Source organism: Pithys albifrons, chromosome 7 (assembly GCF_047495875.1).
Source record: "Pithys albifrons albifrons isolate INPA30051 chromosome 7, PitAlb_v1, whole genome shotgun sequence".
NCBI lineage: Eukaryota > Metazoa > Chordata > Aves > Passeriformes > Thamnophilidae > Pithys > Pithys albifrons.
In genome coordinates this window covers 42,790,294-42,812,121 of record NC_092464.1, presented here as the reverse complement: position 1 = coordinate 42,812,121, position 21,828 = coordinate 42,790,294, and the positions used below count along the sequence as shown (strand labels likewise).

At 37.5% G+C, this 21,828-nt stretch overlaps 1 protein-coding gene across 5 annotated transcripts in view; it reads right to left on the bottom strand.

Annotated features, from left to right (window-relative positions):
* The window catches only part of ANO10 (anoctamin 10), a 154,999-nt gene that overhangs the window by 35,516 nt on the left and 97,655 nt on the right, over positions 1 to 21,828 (bottom strand). For 2 of the 5 annotated variants that reach the window (XM_071561164.1, XM_071561165.1), the window contains 2 exons: positions 17,060 to 17,176; positions 9,241 to 9,427 (listed from right to left, as the gene is read on the bottom strand). In XM_071561164.1, the coding sequence (XP_071417265.1) occupies positions 9,350 to 9,427; positions 17,060 to 17,176 (195 nt within the window). In that variant the 3' untranslated portion in view covers positions 9,241 to 9,349. Of the gene's footprint in view, positions 1 to 9,240; positions 9,428 to 17,059; positions 17,177 to 21,828 lie in introns of those variants that run through there. The other 3 variants (XM_071561166.1, XM_071561167.1, XM_071561168.1) reach the window with 2 other exon arrangements.

Genomic DNA, 21,828 nt, shown 5'->3' with positions numbered 1-21,828 from the left:
TGAGGAACCTCTTTTGCTGCTTTTCTTCAAGGAATAGGAGAGACTAACATATCTAAAACAAATTCTCCAAGTATGTCTATATAATATATTCAGTGAAGATATTTTAACTACACTAGCTACGATAGCAAAATGCTAGTACTACACAAATCCCTCCAATTAGCTATAGGAGTTTTATGCTGTTAAAGTATTTTTAATTCCTCACATGCACAGGGCTCCTTAACTTCCATGATCTCACACTGTTTATGGGTTCAGGATGTTACGGTAATCTTATTTTTTTAGTTGAGTAGTTACAAAGCACATCCACAGAGAATTAACTCATCAATTAAATCTTCAGAAACTGTGGTTTTCACTCAGCTGTAAAAGAATCACTGGCTTGACCTTCTTAAATCTGCATTCTCTACTTCTGTTAGTAAAATTAAACCAGAATTTACTCCAATATTCCAAGGTATACTATATCTAAAAATTTCTCATGACCAGTCTTGCCTTTCTAATCAAACTACAGAACTCCTGTCTCAAAAGACTGATAAAAATGGAAGCTATTTTACAAGATGAGGAACAGCTTATCAGAAAAAAATGGTATTTCCACAGAAGCATGTGCAGTAGAGGAGCCATAAAGCTGCACATATACCCAGAGGAAAAAAATACTTTAAACTCCCCTGAAATAATAAATACGATTTAAATACAGCAGCTACAGAATGATTCAGCATCAGAATTACTATACAATTGTCACTGACAAGCTGATTAGTACTACCAGAACACAATTATAAAGAGCATATGGATACATACAGACCCACATGCAGGTGTATAAAGACAGGTATACACACACAGGAGTTAGTGTACTAGGAAAATAAAAATGTCCTTCAAAAAGAATGAGAGGATTTACCATTAACACACATTTCAATAAGAAATGAAGACAACAAAATCACTTGATTTTGATATCAATGCAAAGTTAAAAAGCAAATGAAGGAACATCTTCAAAGTGTGCTACGTGCAACTACCTTTGCTGTCACTCTTCCATCTTCCTCAACTTTCAATTTCAGGTTTCAGCATTCAGTTTTGATTGCATCAGGCTTTCTTTGCAAACCATCACATTCTGTTCTCACTGAAATGAAGGCCTTTGAGAACTAAGTATTTTCAGTGTTACAACAAAAATGTGTGCATAATGAGGGTAAATTAAATGCAATTTAATCTAGTTGAAAGCCTGGGAGATTTTGTTCAAATACTGAATATTGTGATGAGTGAACAGCACAATTCAGAATAGATTCTTTTCTTCCTTAGTTCTTTGTTTGTGTCCTAATAAAATCAGTGTAAACAAACTGCCTAGAAGAGCAAGGCTGGCATGGGTACTTTAAATGACTTTTTTCAGCTCATTTCTTTTCCTGGATTAATTCCATTGTCACTTTGTGTAGAGCTGTGGAACACTCATAGTGGCAAATAAATGGATGTTTACAAAATACTCACTGTACAAAGACTTTGAAATGCCTAACAGTTTATTAGAGTCCAGGGTGATCTGCAACGATGCAAAGAGTACATTTATTAAATGAGGTTTATGAAACTCATTGCATGACAACCTAACAACATCTCCCCCATGAAGATTAGAAACATTAGGATAAGTAAAACAAAGAAATGCGGAACTGAAGAGTCTACACACCAAAATTAATAAAGACAAAAACCCTTTCAGAACAAAGTACAGCGGACAGAATACAGAAAGCAGGTACAAAATTTGAAAGAAGGGCAGGAAGGGGAATACCATTTTTATACCCAATGATTCCACAAACCACATTTACTTCACAGTCAGGGACTCTTTTTGTCAGATAAAGGTAACCATCTGGATGCAGTTTGATGAACAAAACTAGAAAACTGAGCTAGATTGTTTGCTCCTTGTTTGCCTAATGCTAAAGAAACATTATTTTACTTTAAATGGTTCTTTAAGTTATATTGTCATATGGATTTTACGGTGATTCACTTGACACTCATCATTGTTGTGGTCTGCCTGTAAACAACTACTCTTCTTTAAAAAACTGGCCACAAAGACCTCACTCCCAGTGCCTAGCAATGAGTTACCATCCAGTCCTGAGTGTACAGGATGCATGTGTGAAACAGAACAGGGAGTACATGATGGCTTCATGGGGCAACCTTCCTAAACGTGGGAAATAAGGACCAAGGTTTTCCTCAAGGAAAATACACAAAACTCAGTCTGCTCTAACAAAGCAAAAAGCACTTGTGCAAAAACTAGACAGATCCCAGCAACAGTGAAGTGACAAAATGTGTTACATGACACTAAAGTAGGAAAATAGGCTGCAGCAACTTCTGCCAAATGTTTCTTCATAGAGTCCACTGAAAACTGCAATTACTTTAGGACCAGCCAACAGACTGAAATAGCACAAAGCTTTTTGCAGGAGGTTAGTGATTAACATTAGGCTGCTAATGGATAGAATTTTCTTTACTTAGCAAGTCAGTCTACACTGAATTTTGTTCTTCATTTCATGGAGGAGGTGGTTTGACCTACAGTTGAACTGCCCCTCACTGTGGCAATGAATTGTACACTCATTGCTGGATATGAAAGCAGATCCCGACTGTAGGTCTGCGAAGCAACATCAGGCAGAAGAGATAACTGGGCTATAGGCTGGACTTACATATTAGCAGTCTCTAATAAAAAATGGGCTCAGTTTAGTTCATTGTTGGACAGGTAAAGAGGCTTCAGCTTAATGGTGCATATCTCATGACCAAAGCAAACTGTTTCTGGACAGAATGGAACTGATTCTGCTCCTGATTTGCTTGGACAGTGACCATCACAGCACTCTGTCAGCACCTGGCCTCTGGAATCCATGAAGAGGATATGTCATCTGTGTCCCACAACATCTGGATGAGAAGAACCTTGCAGACATTCATTCCACCTCCGTGAAGGTATTCTGTTGGCTTCCTCACCCCCAAGTAAGTTTTAGAAAGGAGGCTAAAGGATGAAAAAGAGCGCTCCTTCGCAAATTCAATCTTTCCAATAACTCAGGGAGAGAATGTTTTGTAAATTTCTCATCTGTGATCTGTTACAGTTACTACAGTGATTTCGACCACTTACCCTGTAATATAAAATTAAATCTGGCACACTGTTAAGAAGGTGGTGTAGCTATCTGACTGAAACAAGAACAATTGAGCTCTCACTGCTACCATTAAAATGTGTTGCAGGGGATGGAAAAGGTTCATCATCAAAAACACCTTTTGGTCTTGAGCTTAAACTGTAATGGATTAAAGAAGCCCCAGCAGATTTCCCCACCTTTTTTTCTCCCGTAAGGAATACTCATGCTTTTATTTGCAGGAGAACTGCAGTTAACTCTACAGAAGATTTTACTAGCAATATCAAAATAACTAGCAAAAAACTGTTGAGCTGAAATTCTCTCTTCAAATGCAAAGAAATGCTTATTTGGACTGTATATAACAGTAGGCCCTTCCTGCTGGGCCTAAAAACTCCCCACCATTTCACAGTATTGGAGTCAAATATGTTTCAATACAAGTTCATGTACGGGATTTGCTCTTTTAAACTGATACTCAGTAAAAAAGAAAAAAAAACAAATTCATTTCTTATGGACATTTGATTCCATTCTTCCTACAAGTCCCCATATTACTTTTGAATGTTTATACATGTGCATCTCTTGCTGCCACTGCTGCAGCAATAACACAGATGCCCATTTTCCAAGTGTGTTGCCTGTGTTTCTGGGCTGGTTCCAGACGGGTGGTGGTTGATTTTGGAAGAACAGCCAGTGACCTGGAGCACGGGGGGGCACTTATGTAATATGCTTATACACCTTATGTAACTTTCATATACTGTGACAGCCAAACCATCTCCCAGATATTTGACTCTGACAGCTCTTCCTCTCTAACTCTCTCACGATCCGGCTTTTAAGAAGATATTGTATAAAACTACTAACAATCCTCCCTCGCTCCCCCGCCGAGCTCCCCAGATTACAGACACTAATGGCATCATGCAAGTTACCAGCAGGAACAGATGAGGTCTCTGCTTTTTGGACATTTTCACATATATCCCCTGCCAGTAAATCTAACTTTAGAAAAATCACATTGTGCACACATCACAGCCATGGTTTCACAGCAGGAGAAACCCGTGTTTTTACAGCTTATTTTTTTCCTCAGTAATTTAATCTTTAGCTGTGTGGATGGCAAATATTAACCAAGGGCATTCAACGAGGAGGAAGGAAAGAAAATCCGTTGTGCAGTACTCAAGTATTTAACAAAGCTACAGCTTTTGAACATGATCTGTGAAAAAACAGTTCTTACCAACAGAGTTCTTTTTCTTGGCTGATATCAAAGTAAAACCCAAGGTATTTTAAGAAAATCAGTTCTATTTGTCTTTTCTAGAAGAGTTATACATTTTTTTAAAATATGTTTGCTGGTACTTGTTTATACCTTGCATAAAACAGTATTCGTAAAATAAAGTATTTCAGAAAACTAAGAGTATAAATAATGAACTCATACTTTCTGGTCAACAAAAACTTTAACTCATAGCACATTGCTGTAACTGAGCAGCCTCATTTTGCACCAGTATTATTATAATGACACTGGTAGAATACAAAAAGCATAGATAGTATTGTAAGTATAAAACACAATCAGCATTCTTCTTAAGTGGCAGCTGTAAGAAAGTAGACCTGGCTCTGTTGTTCCTGCCATTGAAGTTGGGATCTTAATTGTGAGAAACCCTCTCTTTAACCTTGTCAACAAAAATACAACAGAGAATCTGAATTTAATGAGTAGCATTTAGCAGTAGCATGCCTAGAAATACAGTCAGAGGATACAAGATAATTTGACCTAAAAAAGCTAAGAGGCTTTGAGCATTAAAGCAGACTCTCAAATGTTTATCTTAGCGCAACAGTTTTGCCCTCAAAGCTACACAGTATGATTAATGTTTGCTGGAAAACATGAGCACGTAGATGAGTATAAAGACAGCAACTTTTAAACGCATCTCCTCCAGGGAAAGCAGCTGCCCATATTCAACTGAACTTTTAAAACCTGCCTATTGTGAATATAAAGAAAATAAATAAAGGAATACAGTAGTTACAAAGGAAAGATGTAACTCACTTGTTAGGCAGAAAGCCTGGGCTGCTGAAATTTGGCTGTGCATTATGGAGGTGACCAAGCAAAGTGCCCCTCTTGAAACACAGGTGATCCCAAACAGCAGAAAGATTCACCTCTCCATATTTTTAAGCATTCTGGTCATGAAACAAATTCTTGACCCTTTTACACATAAATGCTTTTCATGAGAAAGTCAATATAGCTAATTATTAAGGGAATATTTATTTTTCATTTGTAATTAAATAAAAATTTTAGATGCACAATACAATTTTATATAAGAGTCACAAAAGTAAATAACCAACTATATCAAGAATGCAAACCCATTCCTCATCAATGCAGTATTTTCTTCTTCTAAAAAGTTCAGAGAGTTCGAAACACTGGACCTTTAAGTGTGCCAGTCCCAAGAGACAGAAATGACCTTAGCTATTTTAAGAAACTAAACAATGTCATGTCAATGTTATGTTGTGGTGTAACTGCCCAGCATACTTCAAAAACAAAACAGGCCATGAGATCAACCACCACCAAGTTCTAACATCTCATCTAATGACAACTGCCAAACCAACAGTACTTAGGATTTTTCAGGTTTTGGCAGATTAAACAATTTTCCATGAGAAAACCCAGGAAAGCACACCTAACACCTAATATCCACACTATGGTGGCAAGGAACAGATTAGGTAAATCAATTCCTGTACCATACAGAGTGGAAGACCAGAAACTACAAGAACTTTGCCAAGTTGAATTTTCTCAAATTTGGTAATCAGTCTGGCTTTCAGTGTGTTAGCAAAATGTTAAACTGGCCTCCAAGAAGGGGACTCTGTACCAATTCACGTTATTTGGCCATCCATACATTACACAGGAAAAAGGGAGTCAGCTAAAGATCTGAAGCACATGATTTGACTATATTAATTATCTTAAGGCAAATTTGCAAGCACCATTAACAAGATAAAAGCAAATCAGGCCATCATGTTTTCCACAAAGCCCATAAAATAAAATTACTGAAACTCAAATTCACAGATTCCAAAAGGACCTCTGTGTCAATTCAGCTAAATTATCTCCTCTCAATATGTAAAAGCTAAAACCTTTTACTATCAAACCTGATTAGAATATATTAAGACATCTGCAAATAAACAACCTGTGTCCTTGGCCAAGAATAATGAGTTGTGGGACTTCTTGTCAAAGGATACTGTGGACTCTAAAGCTAAAAATCGTTCAAAGGGGAAGAGAACACTATAATGGAACAGAAAATAACTGAAGATTACTAAATACAAACAAACTGCATCTGTCTTAGAAAAATCAAAAGCTCAAAATGACTGGAAAGTATGATAGTTTTAGGAGGAAGCACACCACCTAGTTGCCACACTCCCCCAGCTCTTTTGTAGACATCTGCTTGTGGATATTGGTAGAGATGGCATATCATCTTTGATAAAAGTTTAGTTTGTCCCTAAGACACTCCATTTCTAATCTGAACCAACATTCACCTATGTTCTCAAGCACAAAATTGTGCCTCCTTTATGTAATGTCTGATTTCAGACACTGGGCCACATTACAGTTTTATCAAGAAGCTAAAAAGGTCTCCCACTACACTTCCACACACTGGTAAATACATACCTACAGAATAAGGCATCTCTCAACCCTTTTCTTGACAAACTAAATAATTCGCCCCTAAATAATCTTCCCTATATTATGGCAGCAAAGGTTAGAAACTGCTGGTTCGGGCTGTCATAGAATTTAAAAAAATAATTTGTTCAGGTATTAAAAAGAACTGCTGATATTGGCACCAAAGGCTTACAGATTTACCTATGGCAGATAGGACTTCTTCTCACACATGTACATTAATCAGAAAAACTATCAGAGCTTAATCTCTGCAGACTCTCCTGTCTTCATCCTCTGCATTCTGTGAATGTCATCACAGCTTCTTTCTGATTTCCTAATCATATACACCAACTAAGAAATACCAAAAACAAGCTCCTTTGACGATACAAATGCTACCAAGTCCCCTCCTAAGGAAGCCAGCAGGTTGCTTTGGTGGAGCAGAACACATGAAATGGAGGGAAAAGCAACTTATTTCCCCCGATACTCCACTTATGCTTCTAGCACAGTGACTTAACACAGGGTCCTGGTTCTGCTGCTCCATCTGGCGCAGGGAGAAAAAGGGACTCAATCTCCTTTCCGCTTCAGTCACAAAGGGCATCTCTGCTCCTTCCTCAGATGCTGTCATGGTGTGTTAAGGGATCAAATTTTCTGCAGTTCCACATCATTTACTAGTTTAATTTCAGTCAAGTAGTGCCCACCATTGAACAATACATCTCCACACCTGTCACACAATCATTAGTGGAAATACTACTTTCCTCACTTATCATATCTATGACATACACGGAATAAATTTTGCTGGTGCTGTCCTGCCACACATGTATATTCAACTTGCAGTTAGAGCACTTACATCTCTACAACTGAGAGAGGTTGGACTTTTTGTTTTGACGCACACACATGGCATGTTTTCACAATGAAAATCTCACATACAGTTCAACAAGTTCCAGAAAACAAATAATGATTTTTATTTTAATCTTCCAAAGCCAACAGGGGAAAATGCCAAAAACCTCTCTGGCAAAATGTCACAGGGATGTTGGGCTGGATGACTTCGAGCTGCCCCAACACACACGAGTCGGTAATTCTGTGAAATCGGAAACTCTTACAGATTATGTTTAAGTATAGTCTAGGTATCAGTCTGGACATTGGCAAAGGGTAAAATTATTTACGACATTATAGCAAAATTCCTCATATTATGGATACAGCAAGCCTTAGAAAACAGGTGTTGATGCAGAACATACACTTGCTAATTATCTATGAACAAGTGGGTGGTGATTCTTCTGATAATACAGAGATACCTATATCGGACATGACTATTTTTCAGATGACAGAGATGAACAAACAGTTTGCAGAAGCCTTCTAATGCACTGGAGTTAAATAAAACCATCTTTGCTGGACAAAGCTGCTTCACATCTGTCTGTCCACCTGGAAGGTTTTCCTCAGCACAAATTTGAATTATCACAAATTTTGAAAAGCAGTAAAAGAAAACACGTGCACAAAACTAAGCTGCTAACACTGAAAGAGTTCACAGAAAAAAGTACTCTCAAAGGACATTACTAGTGCAGAGCAGTAGTTGCAGAAATAACTGCACAAATTGTCACTGCTTGTGTGGTGGGATCTGAGCCATGCAGGGTGGGGATTGATTTGCAGGGTAGGGTCCACTCTGTGACAGTCAAAGGACTGATCTCTACAATAAAAATCCCTTATGGGATCAAATTTCAAGCTTCAGAAAATATCAGCAAAGATGGTGCTGGGCATGAATTCAGTAAGGGGCAGATGAGAGCCTTTGCAGAATGTGTTTCCTCTCCTACTTTGCAACTCTATTCTTGACTGTACTGGGGTATTTTGCTGTCTCTTGTGAATTAAATGCAAATGTGTAACCTGTATATCTACATATACACTGGTGAAACTGTTTATGTCTAGTTTATTTGTACATATCTGTGATTATAAAAATGCTGTGACCTGCATATTAAAGTAATGAACCTCTAACTTATATGTTGAGGTCAACACCACAGCCTGAAAAATAGGGAAATAATACACAATGAAGATAACAAGTGCCAATTTTTATCTGTTGAAAATCACCCCCTCAATACATTTTCAACTCTATCAGCTCTTCAGATGCTGAGGGAAGGTACAGAATTAGATATTTGAAAATGCCAGAAGCAACTGGCCCTGAAACTACCTTTACAAAGTCCTCCATAATGAAAATTTGAAAAACAATTGCACAAGGACTAACACACAAAAAGCATGTGCTTAAGTCATGCATATACAAAACATTAAAGTATTAATATACACTATGCAATTTAAACAAAATGTACACATATTAACCACTCATTTTTATGTTATTTAGACAAGCAATTACATCTCATTTCAGAACAAAACTGAATCAATACGGTGAAGGCTTGACTATTTGGCATGAGTTTTACCCACCTCACTGAAATGGCAGATATATATCAGAGCACTGCTTCTCATACCACAAGAAGTATGAGTATTCAGGGCAGCACCAGTAGCCATAGACATGTTTCCAAATTCAAAAATGAACCACCCCACAGTGGCTGGGTAGGCAACGTATCATATTGAACACTTATTCTTAGAATCACCATGATTAGTCTGCACAGCACGTACAAAGACTCAGTCATGGTGCAAGTGTCATCAGTAGTAACACTCAGACATGAACCCAATTTTAAATTTTTGCCTCTTTTTCAGGAATTCTGTAGGTTCCTGCTTTTGGATCTCCAATTAGCCTCAGAAAGAGTTCTGCCTGTAGATGAGAAAACAGAGATTTTCTTGTGAGGTACTGGTATAATCAGATAATTAAACATCTAAAATTTGGCAGAAATCATCTCTAAAAAGTTGAGATGTATCATGTCCTCTGTCTTTCTGCTAGTACAGAAAGCTTTGCAGAGTCAAGTTTAATTGTTTCAAATAAACCAACATTCCCTTTAAAAGGCCTATTGTTCTTACTGCAATCTTTTGAGGTGGCATAGGGAAGAGGATATTTTTATATTGTGATAGGTGTGTAGGAGTCCACAGCTGCTGGTAAAAAAAATGTATTTTTTATCAACAAGTTCTATTCAGCTCTAGAAAGAAAATTTCATTATGAAATTATGCTAAGTGCAATCTTTTGAGATTCTTTTGAAATAATTTTATCAAGATAACAGATTTATTTTTTTACCTCGATTTAGTCCCTCACCTTCTCAGTAACAGGTATTCCCATTATTTAGAAATCTGTAACTGTAGCCACATGAACATCCTGTTGAAAGCTGGTTACCAGAGTTCTTGAAATCAAATCTCACTGTGCACTTTACTCTCATTTGTATGGGAAGTGAAATAGCCTCTTCCCTTGTATTTACACCAGTACACATATAATTGGGCTCCCCACTGGGTTCTGAAACTATGAAAGCCTGATGAAGCTGCAGTAATGTTACAGTAAGAACAATTTTAACCTGGTTTTTACCCTATCCTCTTACTCCAGGTTTCCTTGTTGAAGTCCTATCTTGTCAATGTCACGTATAGAGGGAGAACTGAACTGATCGATGTTCGTTCCACCCCTAGACTCCCAGTCAGGATTTGAAAAAGGTAAAGTGGGTAAACTTTCCAGAGAGACTCAGCTGTTACAGAAACATAACCTGATGGACAGTTTTGCCCTGGCAATAGCCACAGATAACACATGGATTGTTAAAAAAGAAAATTACACCTGCTGTGAAGTTGGTGCTCTGTTTGTTTCTGTTCCATTTAAGAGCATTTTAAAGCATCAGCTACCATTGCATGATATCTATTTAAAAGTTTGTATTTATACTGTGAGCTCTCAAAGGTCTCACATGTGAAAGTTTAACTTATTTCCAATCAGACAGACTTGGCGTTCTCTCACCTTCAGCTCAAGTCACAAATGGGGACGCAAACACCTTCCCAAATCTCAGGGCTTTTGATTTTATTTTTTTATTTAGAGGACCATCATATATTTTTGTTTTTCTAAAACTTATATTGAAAGCAATTTTCATTAACATACTCTCAAGCAAGCTCCACCATTAAAAGAATTCGTGTTTAAAATACATGGGTAAACTATGTTTGAGCACAACTGGTGTGATCGGATGCAGGTCTTTCTAGGCTTAAAAAACTGTGTTATGAAAATATAATTGATCTTACTTGCATCTTATCCCTGCTGCTATCAAACATATGCAAATGGTTTACTGACATATCTTAATGCATTCTGCTTATTCCCTCAGAAAAAAATGCATTTGTGAAGTTGAATTAACAAGTTCAGTCTCCTAAAAAACCCTAAAGCAAACAAAAATGATTAAGCAATGGTTCTCTTTTAACATCAAATGTGACTTATGTCTGATTACACAAACTAGCAGAGCCTATCAAAAAAAGTGCAGCCACATATTTTTTTCAGAAAAAAAATGAGGCTTTGTTAAAAATACTTCTTTTCATTAGAAACAACACTATTTTTAAGGACTTGCTTCATGGGGCTGTGTCAAAACATAAAGCAAATGGTTTATTTCATCACATTCTGTTTTAATCTAAATTCTGTGTTTGAGCTCAAGTTTCACCAGTCTTTCCTACAGGTTGTTTCTGCAATCTTTGCTTATTCAAATTAAATCATTTCGTGTCAGCTACATGCCCTTCCTCTTGTCTGACTGCAGCCTTATGTTTGTTCAGCACTGCCAGGGAGCATGGAACAAGCTTCTCTTATTATCACTTTTGAGGGTAGTCCTGAGGCCACAAGTCCCTCTAAATTCTGGTAATTATAGCAGAAAGAATATGCTAATAAGGCAGAAATCCACTGAGTTTGTTTCAGCAAACTGTTTAAAAAAACCCCACAAAACCAAAAACAGCCTTCAGTTCCCATTTTGCAAGGTAAACAAGCAGGATGTTAATATTTAATGACTTGTTCTCCCCCAACCTTAAATAGTTAAAAACCAGTATCTTGTTCTCTTTCTTCTCCCACCAAAAGGAAGGATCGTTTCTCAGGCTCACTGATAATTTAAGCAGCTATATTGGTCCATCACACCCACAGTCATATTCTGAGACATGGTATGTTAGTAAATAGAAAATCTCTGCAAGAACAACAGCTTGAAGAGGTGCATGGAGCACTTACAAACGTTACACAGTACAGAAGACCCTTCAGTTAGCCGTCCTTCTTTGCTTTGCTCTGAGCTAAAGAAAGCTGTTCTCAGACAGGCTACACACTCCAGCAGGGCAGGGGCCAGAGGGGCCAGCATAGTGTGTTCCTCCTGGAAAGGACATGATTAGTGCTACTGGGTACCATTCCCAGGGGAAATGGCAAGGTTCAGCAATTGCAGTCAGAAACCACAAAGCTCTGCAGTTATTAGAGCTGCTGCATTGCTGTGAATTGCGATGTTAAAGCACTGAAATTACTTGAAGCAGAAGGTTTTCAGTGGAGAGAACAGCGACTTTTGCATGCCAGGAGGGAGAAGGGTATAAGCATTCCATATGGCCACAGCTAGGTGAATAGACACCTGACTCTTTCTGTCATTGTCTCACCATCCTTTTCAAAAAGGAGCTAATTAACACACTGCCACGTTTTGAAGAAGCTTTTGGTAAATGAATATGATGCAGAGACCAGGATTTGTCATTTCTTGCCTTTCCTTGAGAGGGAACTGAGACAGGAGACCTGTTTTCAGGATATGCATGACATTGCTGGAAAAACCCTAGTGAAAGTTGCACTTACTGTTGCTTAAAACACCTTGTTATTCTGCCGGAAACCATTAAGGAGCACTACTGACTTACAAACACCTCGATCCCACTCTAAAGCAACTGAAGCAATTGTTTATGGACATCCAGACTATACCATTGCCATTAAGCAATTGCAAGTGGATGGTACAACTACCAAGGGAGATACTGTATGAAAGAACAAAAGGTCTTTCACCACTTGGCCCAGGCTGATTAAACTGCTTTGCTTTATCTCTCTCAGAACAGAAATACACCAGGGAGGAGAAAGGAAGCTTATTTTTGAGGCTGGTGTTCAATATGCCTGACCCTTTTCATTACTGCCAGTTGAGGAAGGATGACAGCTGTCAATCAGCTGACCAGGCCCTTTGCTCATGGGAATGTCATCTATCTGACATCTCCTTCTGGTGGAACAGTTGCAGATGGACGCCGGATATCTACCAGATGGACTCACTTCTTCAAAGGAAGCACTGAAAGGCTTCATATATCAGAAGGAAAAAGATATTCCTGTGAAAAGATACAGGCCATGAAAGGCTAGAACACTAAGGAAGGAAGCCAGAGCACAGGGATGGCAGGAAGTTTATAGATTAGGACCCCTTGGAAGTCAGGGATGTGGGTAGGGAGGAAACCAGGAAGGGATGCAGAGAGCAAAAAAATCCTGCACATCTGCATTTCTGCTCCAGCTTAAGGACAGTTTTTTTCCCACTATAGTTCTGAAAAAGCCAATTCTTGCACTAAAATGTATTTCTCTATTGTTGCTATGAGGGCTATGTATATTTTGCTGAGATAGTGGTGAAGCAAATATTATTAGGAAAAACATCTTTACCCAAGTCACATAATTCAGATGTTTTAACGCAAAAGTACCACTACAAACACAAGCATTTTTACATCAATAAATTTCTGTTATCAGAGCTAATATTGATGCTGTATAAGTAGTTGCACTTTGTGAAAAGATAGGCCATTCCCCATAACTTAAAACTTTATCCTTCCTTGAAAAATAGCTATTAGTTACACATCTTGTTGAAGTTCTTACTCTCTGTATTTCATTATCAGAAAATAATTACTATATTATTTTTTAAATATTATAATTCTTTCCCCCCAAATTGTCTCTCATTTGTTTTGTCTGGATCTAGTTCAAGTGCAGAAAAAGGTATTTATTTGATGTTTGCATCAACTGGAAGAAGGTAATACTGGAGAGATCCCCTAATACTTGAAAATACAACTGTAGTCTGGTCCACAAAATGCAAGTTATGCTGTTTAACCTGTGGTTGTCTTGTGTTTCTAGAACTCAGACCTTTTATAAGGACATACTGCTGATCCTTTTCTCCAAGGAGGAGGGTGTTTTGTCTATTCATTAAGCTTTGATCTGTCCGGAAGCTGCCACTGCCCTGAGAACACTGGACAGTGACCTCACACAGGTTTTACATCACTGGTGCAATGTACGGTGTAGGCTGATGGCAATTCCAGAAACCACCAAAGAATTAACTGACTGCTCCCTTGCTGCCTGCAGACACACCCAGACTTGGCCTCCCCTAAACAGGGACTAGGCCAAACAGCATGGCATCTTCTGCACTTGCAGCAAACAGATGCAACAGAACAGGGTACTGCAAAGATGCAAGGAAAGTCTCGGGCACCTCACCCCACTTTTATCAGACAGCAACTTCCCCAAGAAGGGTCAGGATGCTCACCAGAAAAGCAGCCACCACCCTAGTGGCAGATAGCACCCATTTCTAGTTGCCCAATATCCAGGTTTCCTTCCAGATGACACAGAACTTGACAACACTTTAGGGAGTGTGAAAGGAATCACTCCTGCTCCTCTTCCAAAAATCTTGACATATGTTCTCTTTACATCTCTGTTAAAGAGTCTACATCCATTTATTCTATGTCTCATCTCCCATCAAAATAGTCTAACCAGCCTCCTCTACCATTCTTTACACTGAAGGACATCAGGGAAATTTGAAGCAAAGCATAAGATGTAGCATATTCCCCAATTTAGATTCGGAAAGGTTAAAGAGTTTTGTCTGGAGTCACATTAACAAACTTCAAGATACTTGGAATGTATAATAAAAAAGTATTTTCAAAATAGATCAGATTATTACAAATCATTCAACAGTCCCCTCCCTTTCAACAGGCTTAACACAAACTATGTAAAGAAAAGTAAAGCAAAGTTTCAAACAAACATTTCAGAAGTTCCTAAAAAGCTTTCTTGAAGTTTGAGAACTACAAAATAAACTTGGCATCCCAATATAAGGTGTTTTTTTATTATTATGGCATTTTTCACTATATAGGAGGGATTTTTTAACAAGCTCTAATGATGACTGTTCATCTCTTCCAGAGAACTGAGACACTCTGTTCCCCCAAACCCCTTTCAAATAGACAGTCAAGCCTTCAAATGTATTTGAACTCTGAATAGTTACAGTCCCACTGCACCAGGTTAAAAAGTAATTAGCTTAGCATTAATGAAAACATAAAGGTACTCACACTCCCTAAAGTTAAGGATCCCAAGCAAAATCAATATAACTGTTCAATGCAGCTGTGTAAGGGGATCTTCTCCCTGTGCCCTAAATATGGAGCCTAATAATCTGTTGTGGCACCTCAGAGGTTTACAGTCTGGCATTGTTAATACTCTTCTAGTAGCTACATCCCGAGACAGCAGTACTGTAAAAGATCGTATGGCAAAACACAATGGAATGTATGTCTGCATAGCACCAAGGAAGGAATGCAGTGCACACTTGCATGAAAGTGTATGAATCACTTTCTCCACAACATTTGATCCTACAATGTCTTTGCCCCAGACATTTATGCCTGTTTTTACAAGAGCTGTTTTGGGGGGTTTTGTTGTCCTTGTTTTTCACTTGAAAGTAAAATAGGCAGTATAACCATGCTGACCCTCAGTAACAGAGGAAGATTAGAAAATGTGCTTCTAAAATAAATGCTTCTGTATATTTCACATTGCCAATGTATTACTTTTAAATGCAGATACTTTTCACTCAAAAAAACAACCTTAAAGAGCAAGAAGAAAGCCCAAATATCAGCATGTCTATGGGGTACATAGCATGGTATTAATCAGAGGAAATCTAAAAAAGTGATGGTAGACACTTGTATTTAAAGTACCTACCAAGGCAACTGAAACCCAGCCAATACTCTTCCCAGATCCTATAGAAACCCTGAAAGAACTAGGCCAGGCTTCTGGTTCTTGCTGAAATTCAGACTAACTTTTCACTACTGAATAAATAAAGCAACCCTGAAGAATTGGGAATCAGGCTTATATTATTGTAGGAATACACAGATGCAGGGATAGGAAATGAAGACCCTATGCTGACATGCACACTCATACTGAAAAAGACTCTGCATATATTCCAGTAGGAATTTTATAACCCAAGGTGACTGACTATATTTACTTGACCTTAAGGTTCTGGCAGATGACCTATTTTTGCTGGTCTACAAAATGAAAACAGAAAGAACCACTGAAATAGAAATGTAGTCCTGTTCCTTTCAGTAGTATCTAAAAACCACATGAGACCCCTGACCAGCTGCTGTTAACTTCCCATCAACATACTAGAGGAAAGCAAAACAAAACTATTAGGCATTAGATTCAATTGTAATTTGGATTTTGTCTGTTATGGCTGATTACGAAAGACAGCACTGACCTCAATAGCAATGTTCTAGTATCACACAAAACTGGGATTTTAACTAGAAAAGGCAGTGCATTGTTTACAGGCTCAGTTTGTCCAGAACCAAGAGATCATTTTGTCACATGCAGATACAGTAAATGCTTTAAAAAGTAACATTCCATTTTACACACATAATGGTATAACCACACGTGTATGTGGAGGACACAAAGAACATGTTCAGGTAAAGCCATGCTCTGCAGTGTGAAAATATCTGAAATAACTATAAATAAGTGAACTAGTCTCTGCATCTCAGTGCTGGGGTTTTTTTTGTTTGTTTTCTGATATGCAAGGTAGCTTAGAAATTCTGTCTAGCATGGTAGAGTCAGAAATGCCTAAAGAATGCTGCCATTGCAAAACCAGCTCTGCAGAATCTCTGTATCCTGCTGGAGGTAGTGCCATGCAATTCTTCATCTCTTGTGATCTCCACCACTCTCTAAGGAATCATTTGTTGAAACAGAAATTTTCAGTAGAACAATCTAGTTCCCTATTTTCGTAAATTCTTAGGAATGCTTGTTAAGTATACAGTAAAATACATTTTTAATGCAATAAAATGTGAATAGTGTATGGACAGTAAAATAAGGCAACATTACCATTCACTGACATATACTTAGTTCTCAAGACAATTATTTCAAACATGTTCAGCCTGTTGACAATTTCTGATTAACATTTGAGCCAAGTTAACTGTTTATTTGTGATGGTATTTCAGCAATGAAAGAAATCCTAGTGTTGCAATAACAAACACCTCCAGGGGATGAAGTGAGGTTCCATAGAGCCCAATGCCCTTTAATAGTGACAATATAAACAAAGAATGTTTGCACACACAAGGACAACAGGCATTACCAGCTGCTACAAAACTAGCCATACCAGGAATTTCAAGCTGTCTGAAAAGGAAGATCATTTTCCTGATGTTGACTTGCATACATTATTGGGTTGAAATGGCAGATAAATAGGTTGAAACTCTCTGTTCCACTTCTTAAGTAATGATGGATTAATAGAAAATGAAGCATTACCTGAAATGCTCTTACCTGTTGTTTGAGAGCCTCCAAGGATTCAAATTCCAGTTTGGCGAGTTTTATCTGGATCTCTCTTGGTTTATCCGGAATTACAAATGCCATGATAAACTTTATTGCAAGCAGCAAGTGCTGGGAAAAAAGTGAAAAGAAAAATATTGTTCTATAGAGTTTGAAGCATGGTGAAAACAGCATAATATTAATTTCAAGTTTTAGTAATAGAGGTATAAACAATGATTTCTTCTGACATGTACAACACAGACAGTTTTACTATAACCACATTAGGTCTCAGTTACTTTGCATTTTTTCTACTTACAGTCATTCACAATTTGCATATAAACATATATAGTTTGGCTTATTTTCATAATAATCCTATTTTCACTATATACTATAAATTTCTAAATCAGTTTTGTATTTGTGATTCCAGAAAAAATAATATCTTTCAAAATGTATTATTGGTGCATCAAAATCGAATTACAGCACCCAAGCACGTGCAGTTTCATAGTGAATTTTTTATGTGTACGTATATACATATAATTACACCTAGGCAGATGCAATTTTAACAACAGGCATACACACATGCACATATATATTATGTATGGCATGATACAAATGAAACAAGCTACTGCAAATATATGAACAATATGAACAATTTCTGCCTTAGAAAAGTTACTGAAACAAACGACTTCTGAGAAAGCAGCAGAAGAGAAAAAACCAAAATAAAATATGACCCTAAAGAAGTGGCACACACAGGAACACTTTTCAGGAAATGGAGAAACTTTCCAAGTATAGGATGCTAAATTAGTAACAATTTATTGCAAAAGATTATAATCTTACTTAAGAGGAATCAGGCACAAAGTTCTGTTGAATCTAATCACCGACCAGTGTTTAAATTTCACTTAAATATGCACTATCCCCTCATCTCACAAAAAACAAGTGCCAAACTGTCAAGTTAGTGGTTTTGTTTCTTTATTCATGTCAACTATAATCTAAATAATAATTTAATCTTATTCTATAAGGGCTGAGATAACATATGCTGCATTTTTGTAAGCAGGAACTTGCTCCTCGCTGAGAAAACCCTGACCAAGATAAGGCAACACTTAAATATGTGCTTAACTTCAAGCATGTGCTTAAGTTCCACTTACATGATGATACTCACGGAGGTGCTTAAATTTAGATTGCATGTCCAAGCTACTTAGCAAATTCCTCTGACTTTTCATAAAGTGGAGCAGACTAGTGTTGCTTTCTGAAATACAGTTTGCTGATCTCTAAGATCTCAAAGGACTGGGGCACCTGAATAACCATGTACAGATCTAAAATCCCTGAGATTCTGGAATTATATAAGCCAGATGCAAACAAAAACTCTACAGACTTCACTGAAGTGGTAGAGAAACTCTAAACAAGCCAAGTCAAAAAAATAAGAGTTAAAGAAAAAAGTCAAATAACAGTAACAAGTAACAGATCAGTAACAAAGAGCCATACGTTACGTTCAATTATTTTTTAAAATGTATTACAGAAACATAGTAGATCTTGGAAACAGTGTGCAAAGTTAATACTTGCTTTAAAGAGGTGGAAGGAAGGCTGAAAATTGATACACAACTAATACATCATCAATGAAAACATGAGCACAGACTAAGAGCTTAAAGCAATTGGCATGTTTGCTGTGTAAAGCAATAGTTAATAACATATTATTAAAAAAAATTCTGTCACCAGTAAAACATTCTCCCATTCATTCAAATTTTCTTGTCCCCTTCTATTTAATAGTACCTGTTACTAAAACTTCTCTTCCAAAAAAAAAAAAGTTGGTTTATGGTAGAAACACAGCAATAAAACATGTATCAGAACTAGCAAAAATTGAGGGATTTGGAGCGGGATATTTATCTGAAAGGTTACAATGGACAGTTAAAAAAAGACTCAACATCACACAACGGCACTTCTGGCTGCCCAAAGTCCTTGGGACTGGGGATCATCTCACATTGCTAAACAAAATAAAAAACTGTACTATTTTCATATTGAAGAGTGAGAACCAAATTTGGGGGCTGTAATTATGCAAGCACTGCCTCTTGAAGAGCTTTGAAAACATAATCCAAACTAGTAACTTTACACAGAGAGTTCAAAGTAACTCCAAATTCAAACAACTTTTAGAAAAAAAACCAAAATAATTTCAAAGAAATGTAAATAATATTATGGAGGATAGAGACTAAGTTTTTCCCATTTTTGATACAGATGAGGAAGGAATAAAACCGACCACTTAGGGAAACCAGAACCAAAACCAATGGAAACACTGGAGTTATTTCTGGGAAACACTGTCTTTTAAAATAGCTTTAGAAGACAAGCTTTATTTCACCACGTGAAGAGTTTTAGTGCAGTATAACTAACTAGCTGCTTGTCAGAAGTCAGTTTTCATGCCAGCACAACTCAGCCAATAAACACAAGGATACAGCCTTAAAAATGAAGGCAGAACCTCTGACTCAGAAACTCATAGTCTACAAGCCAGAGAGAGATAAAAAGTTGGAGTACAGGTGGGGAAAGCCACTACTTCTGCTTGACCCACTGCCATTCTCTTTTCCAGGCATCCACTGTCATTCATTTAAAAAAAAAAAAACCGAAGAAGGATTACTGGGTTGGATTAGGTAGACCTTCGGTTTGTCCCTCAAGAATGGCTTTTTTATGTTCTTTTCCTTCCCATCAAAACAAAGGTTTATCAGTCATAAAGTGCTTAGACTGCATGGGATGTCCCCGTGTGCAAGACTTGTGACCTCAGGAAACACACTGGACTTAAGAGATTGCAAACTGAGTCCAAGCCCACCTCATAACTCCCATGAACCTGAAAAAAAGACTTCACAGCAACAGCTTCCCTTGGATAACTTTTCCAGCTGTTACTATTTGCAAATTTGGAGCAGTATTAATTAAATTGTCAAGTAAGACATGATGAATGTGGGCCATATGATCCACAAAACCTTTTAAAAATAAATATATCTAATTTTTAGCAGTTTAGATTGCATTTGGAAATTCAGATTTTGAAATTTGATTAAGGCAATATAAGTAGTTATTCAAGAGAAACTGAAGGAAAAAGTAGAGAGGTGAGTGGTTCAGTTCATTATATCATTTGTGTCCCATACTGACTTCTTAATCTTGTTTTAGTATAATTCCTGCAAGCCAGATCCACAAAAAGGAGACATCTGTTTTCAAAAAATAAATGTACAGTATAAATCACCAGAAGACAGCAAGATTCGGTTCTGTTCCATAAACACTAGTATGAATATGTTAGAAAACCAAAACACTAAAGTTTATCAAAATTTGCTACACTAGTGCAAATGTTTTTGTTAAATATTGAAATTTCTTCATAGAGCTGGGTTTTATTTTTGGGGGGGTTTTGTTTTGTTTTTATAGTAGGGGTTTTTTTGTGTTAAACCAGGTTATAAACCCAACCATTATTTCTAACTATAACCATTAAAAAGCAGTGCTGTTTCCAAGAAAATGTCCTTTATGATTACAAGAGGACTGTTTCACTCAGGGTAACATTCCCACAAGCTGTAAGCTCTCCAATGGCAACAGCAAAGTCCCCTCTTATTTAGCAATCTGCCAAGTGGGCACAGAAACAGCATTGAATCCCTTTTCCCTGATAAATGTAGTGCCATCAAACTCTTTGTGGTCCTGTGCCAGGTGCTTGGAGAGCCAGAAGAACTATTCTGTTCTGCAAAGCCACCAACATGAGTAGAGACAGCAGCTGCGTTTTGCAGCAGTGGGTCCCCAAACTCGACTCTTCTAAAACAGAAAATGCAAATTAGGGTGAAATTCCTGGAATTATGAACAGCTAATTTGATTTCTATAGTGGTTTTACTGCAGCAATTCCTGACAAAATGTACCCAACCAAAGTTAAAAAAAACCTAACAAAAACCAACCAAACAAAAAGTAGTAGCTGTGCATGCCAAGTGTCAGCTTAGAGGGACTTCACTAAAATTTCGCATTAAAAGGCTATTTTAGAATCTAATATTTATAGAAACTTCTAAATAAAATCATAAATCCGGACCTAGTCCAGCCTAGAACCAGCACATGCTAAGGCACAAGGTGGTCCCTGGTTACTAACTCTGCACAGGTACGGAATCCCACGCAAATCCAACGCCCGAGAATGGCACAGCACTTGGAACCTCTGCCTCTACCAGCATAGGCAAAACGCCTTTGCCAAAGGAAAGTGTCACTGCAAGACCATGTTGCTGTCAGACAGAAGGCAGGGAGATCATAAGCTTCTTTGCTAGGACTCTGGATCACAGTATTCTGACATTAAACTAAGCTAGATCAAACACTAAGAACAGACTAAAAAAAAATCCAAACCAATTTCTGTCTTTCTGTGGCAACAGTTTTTAGCTTTAAGGGTCTTGCATCTTTCCAAGAGGAGAATAAAAGGCAGGAAGAAAGTGAAAAATAATTCTGTCAAGGGAGCAATACAGACAAAGAAAAATTTTCATAAAGCTCAGGAAGTTTAATTAAATTGTCTTTAATAGACAGCAATAAATTTATGAGCAAATATTTCTGCATTACATAAGAAAGCATGACCAAATTTCCTTCCCTCTTTTAGGCTGAACTGGCTTTAATACAGAGTCTTGCTAATGGAGCAGAATTATCACAGCTGAGGGACTTTAAAAAGGGCTTTTCTTCTGCTACTCTGATAAATGCTGCTTTTAAAATCACATATCCCATACATTATTGTGGAATTTTCCTTTCCAAATTTCATTTTATCCACAGACATGTCCAAAATTCTGGGGGAGGGAGGTAACTGATAA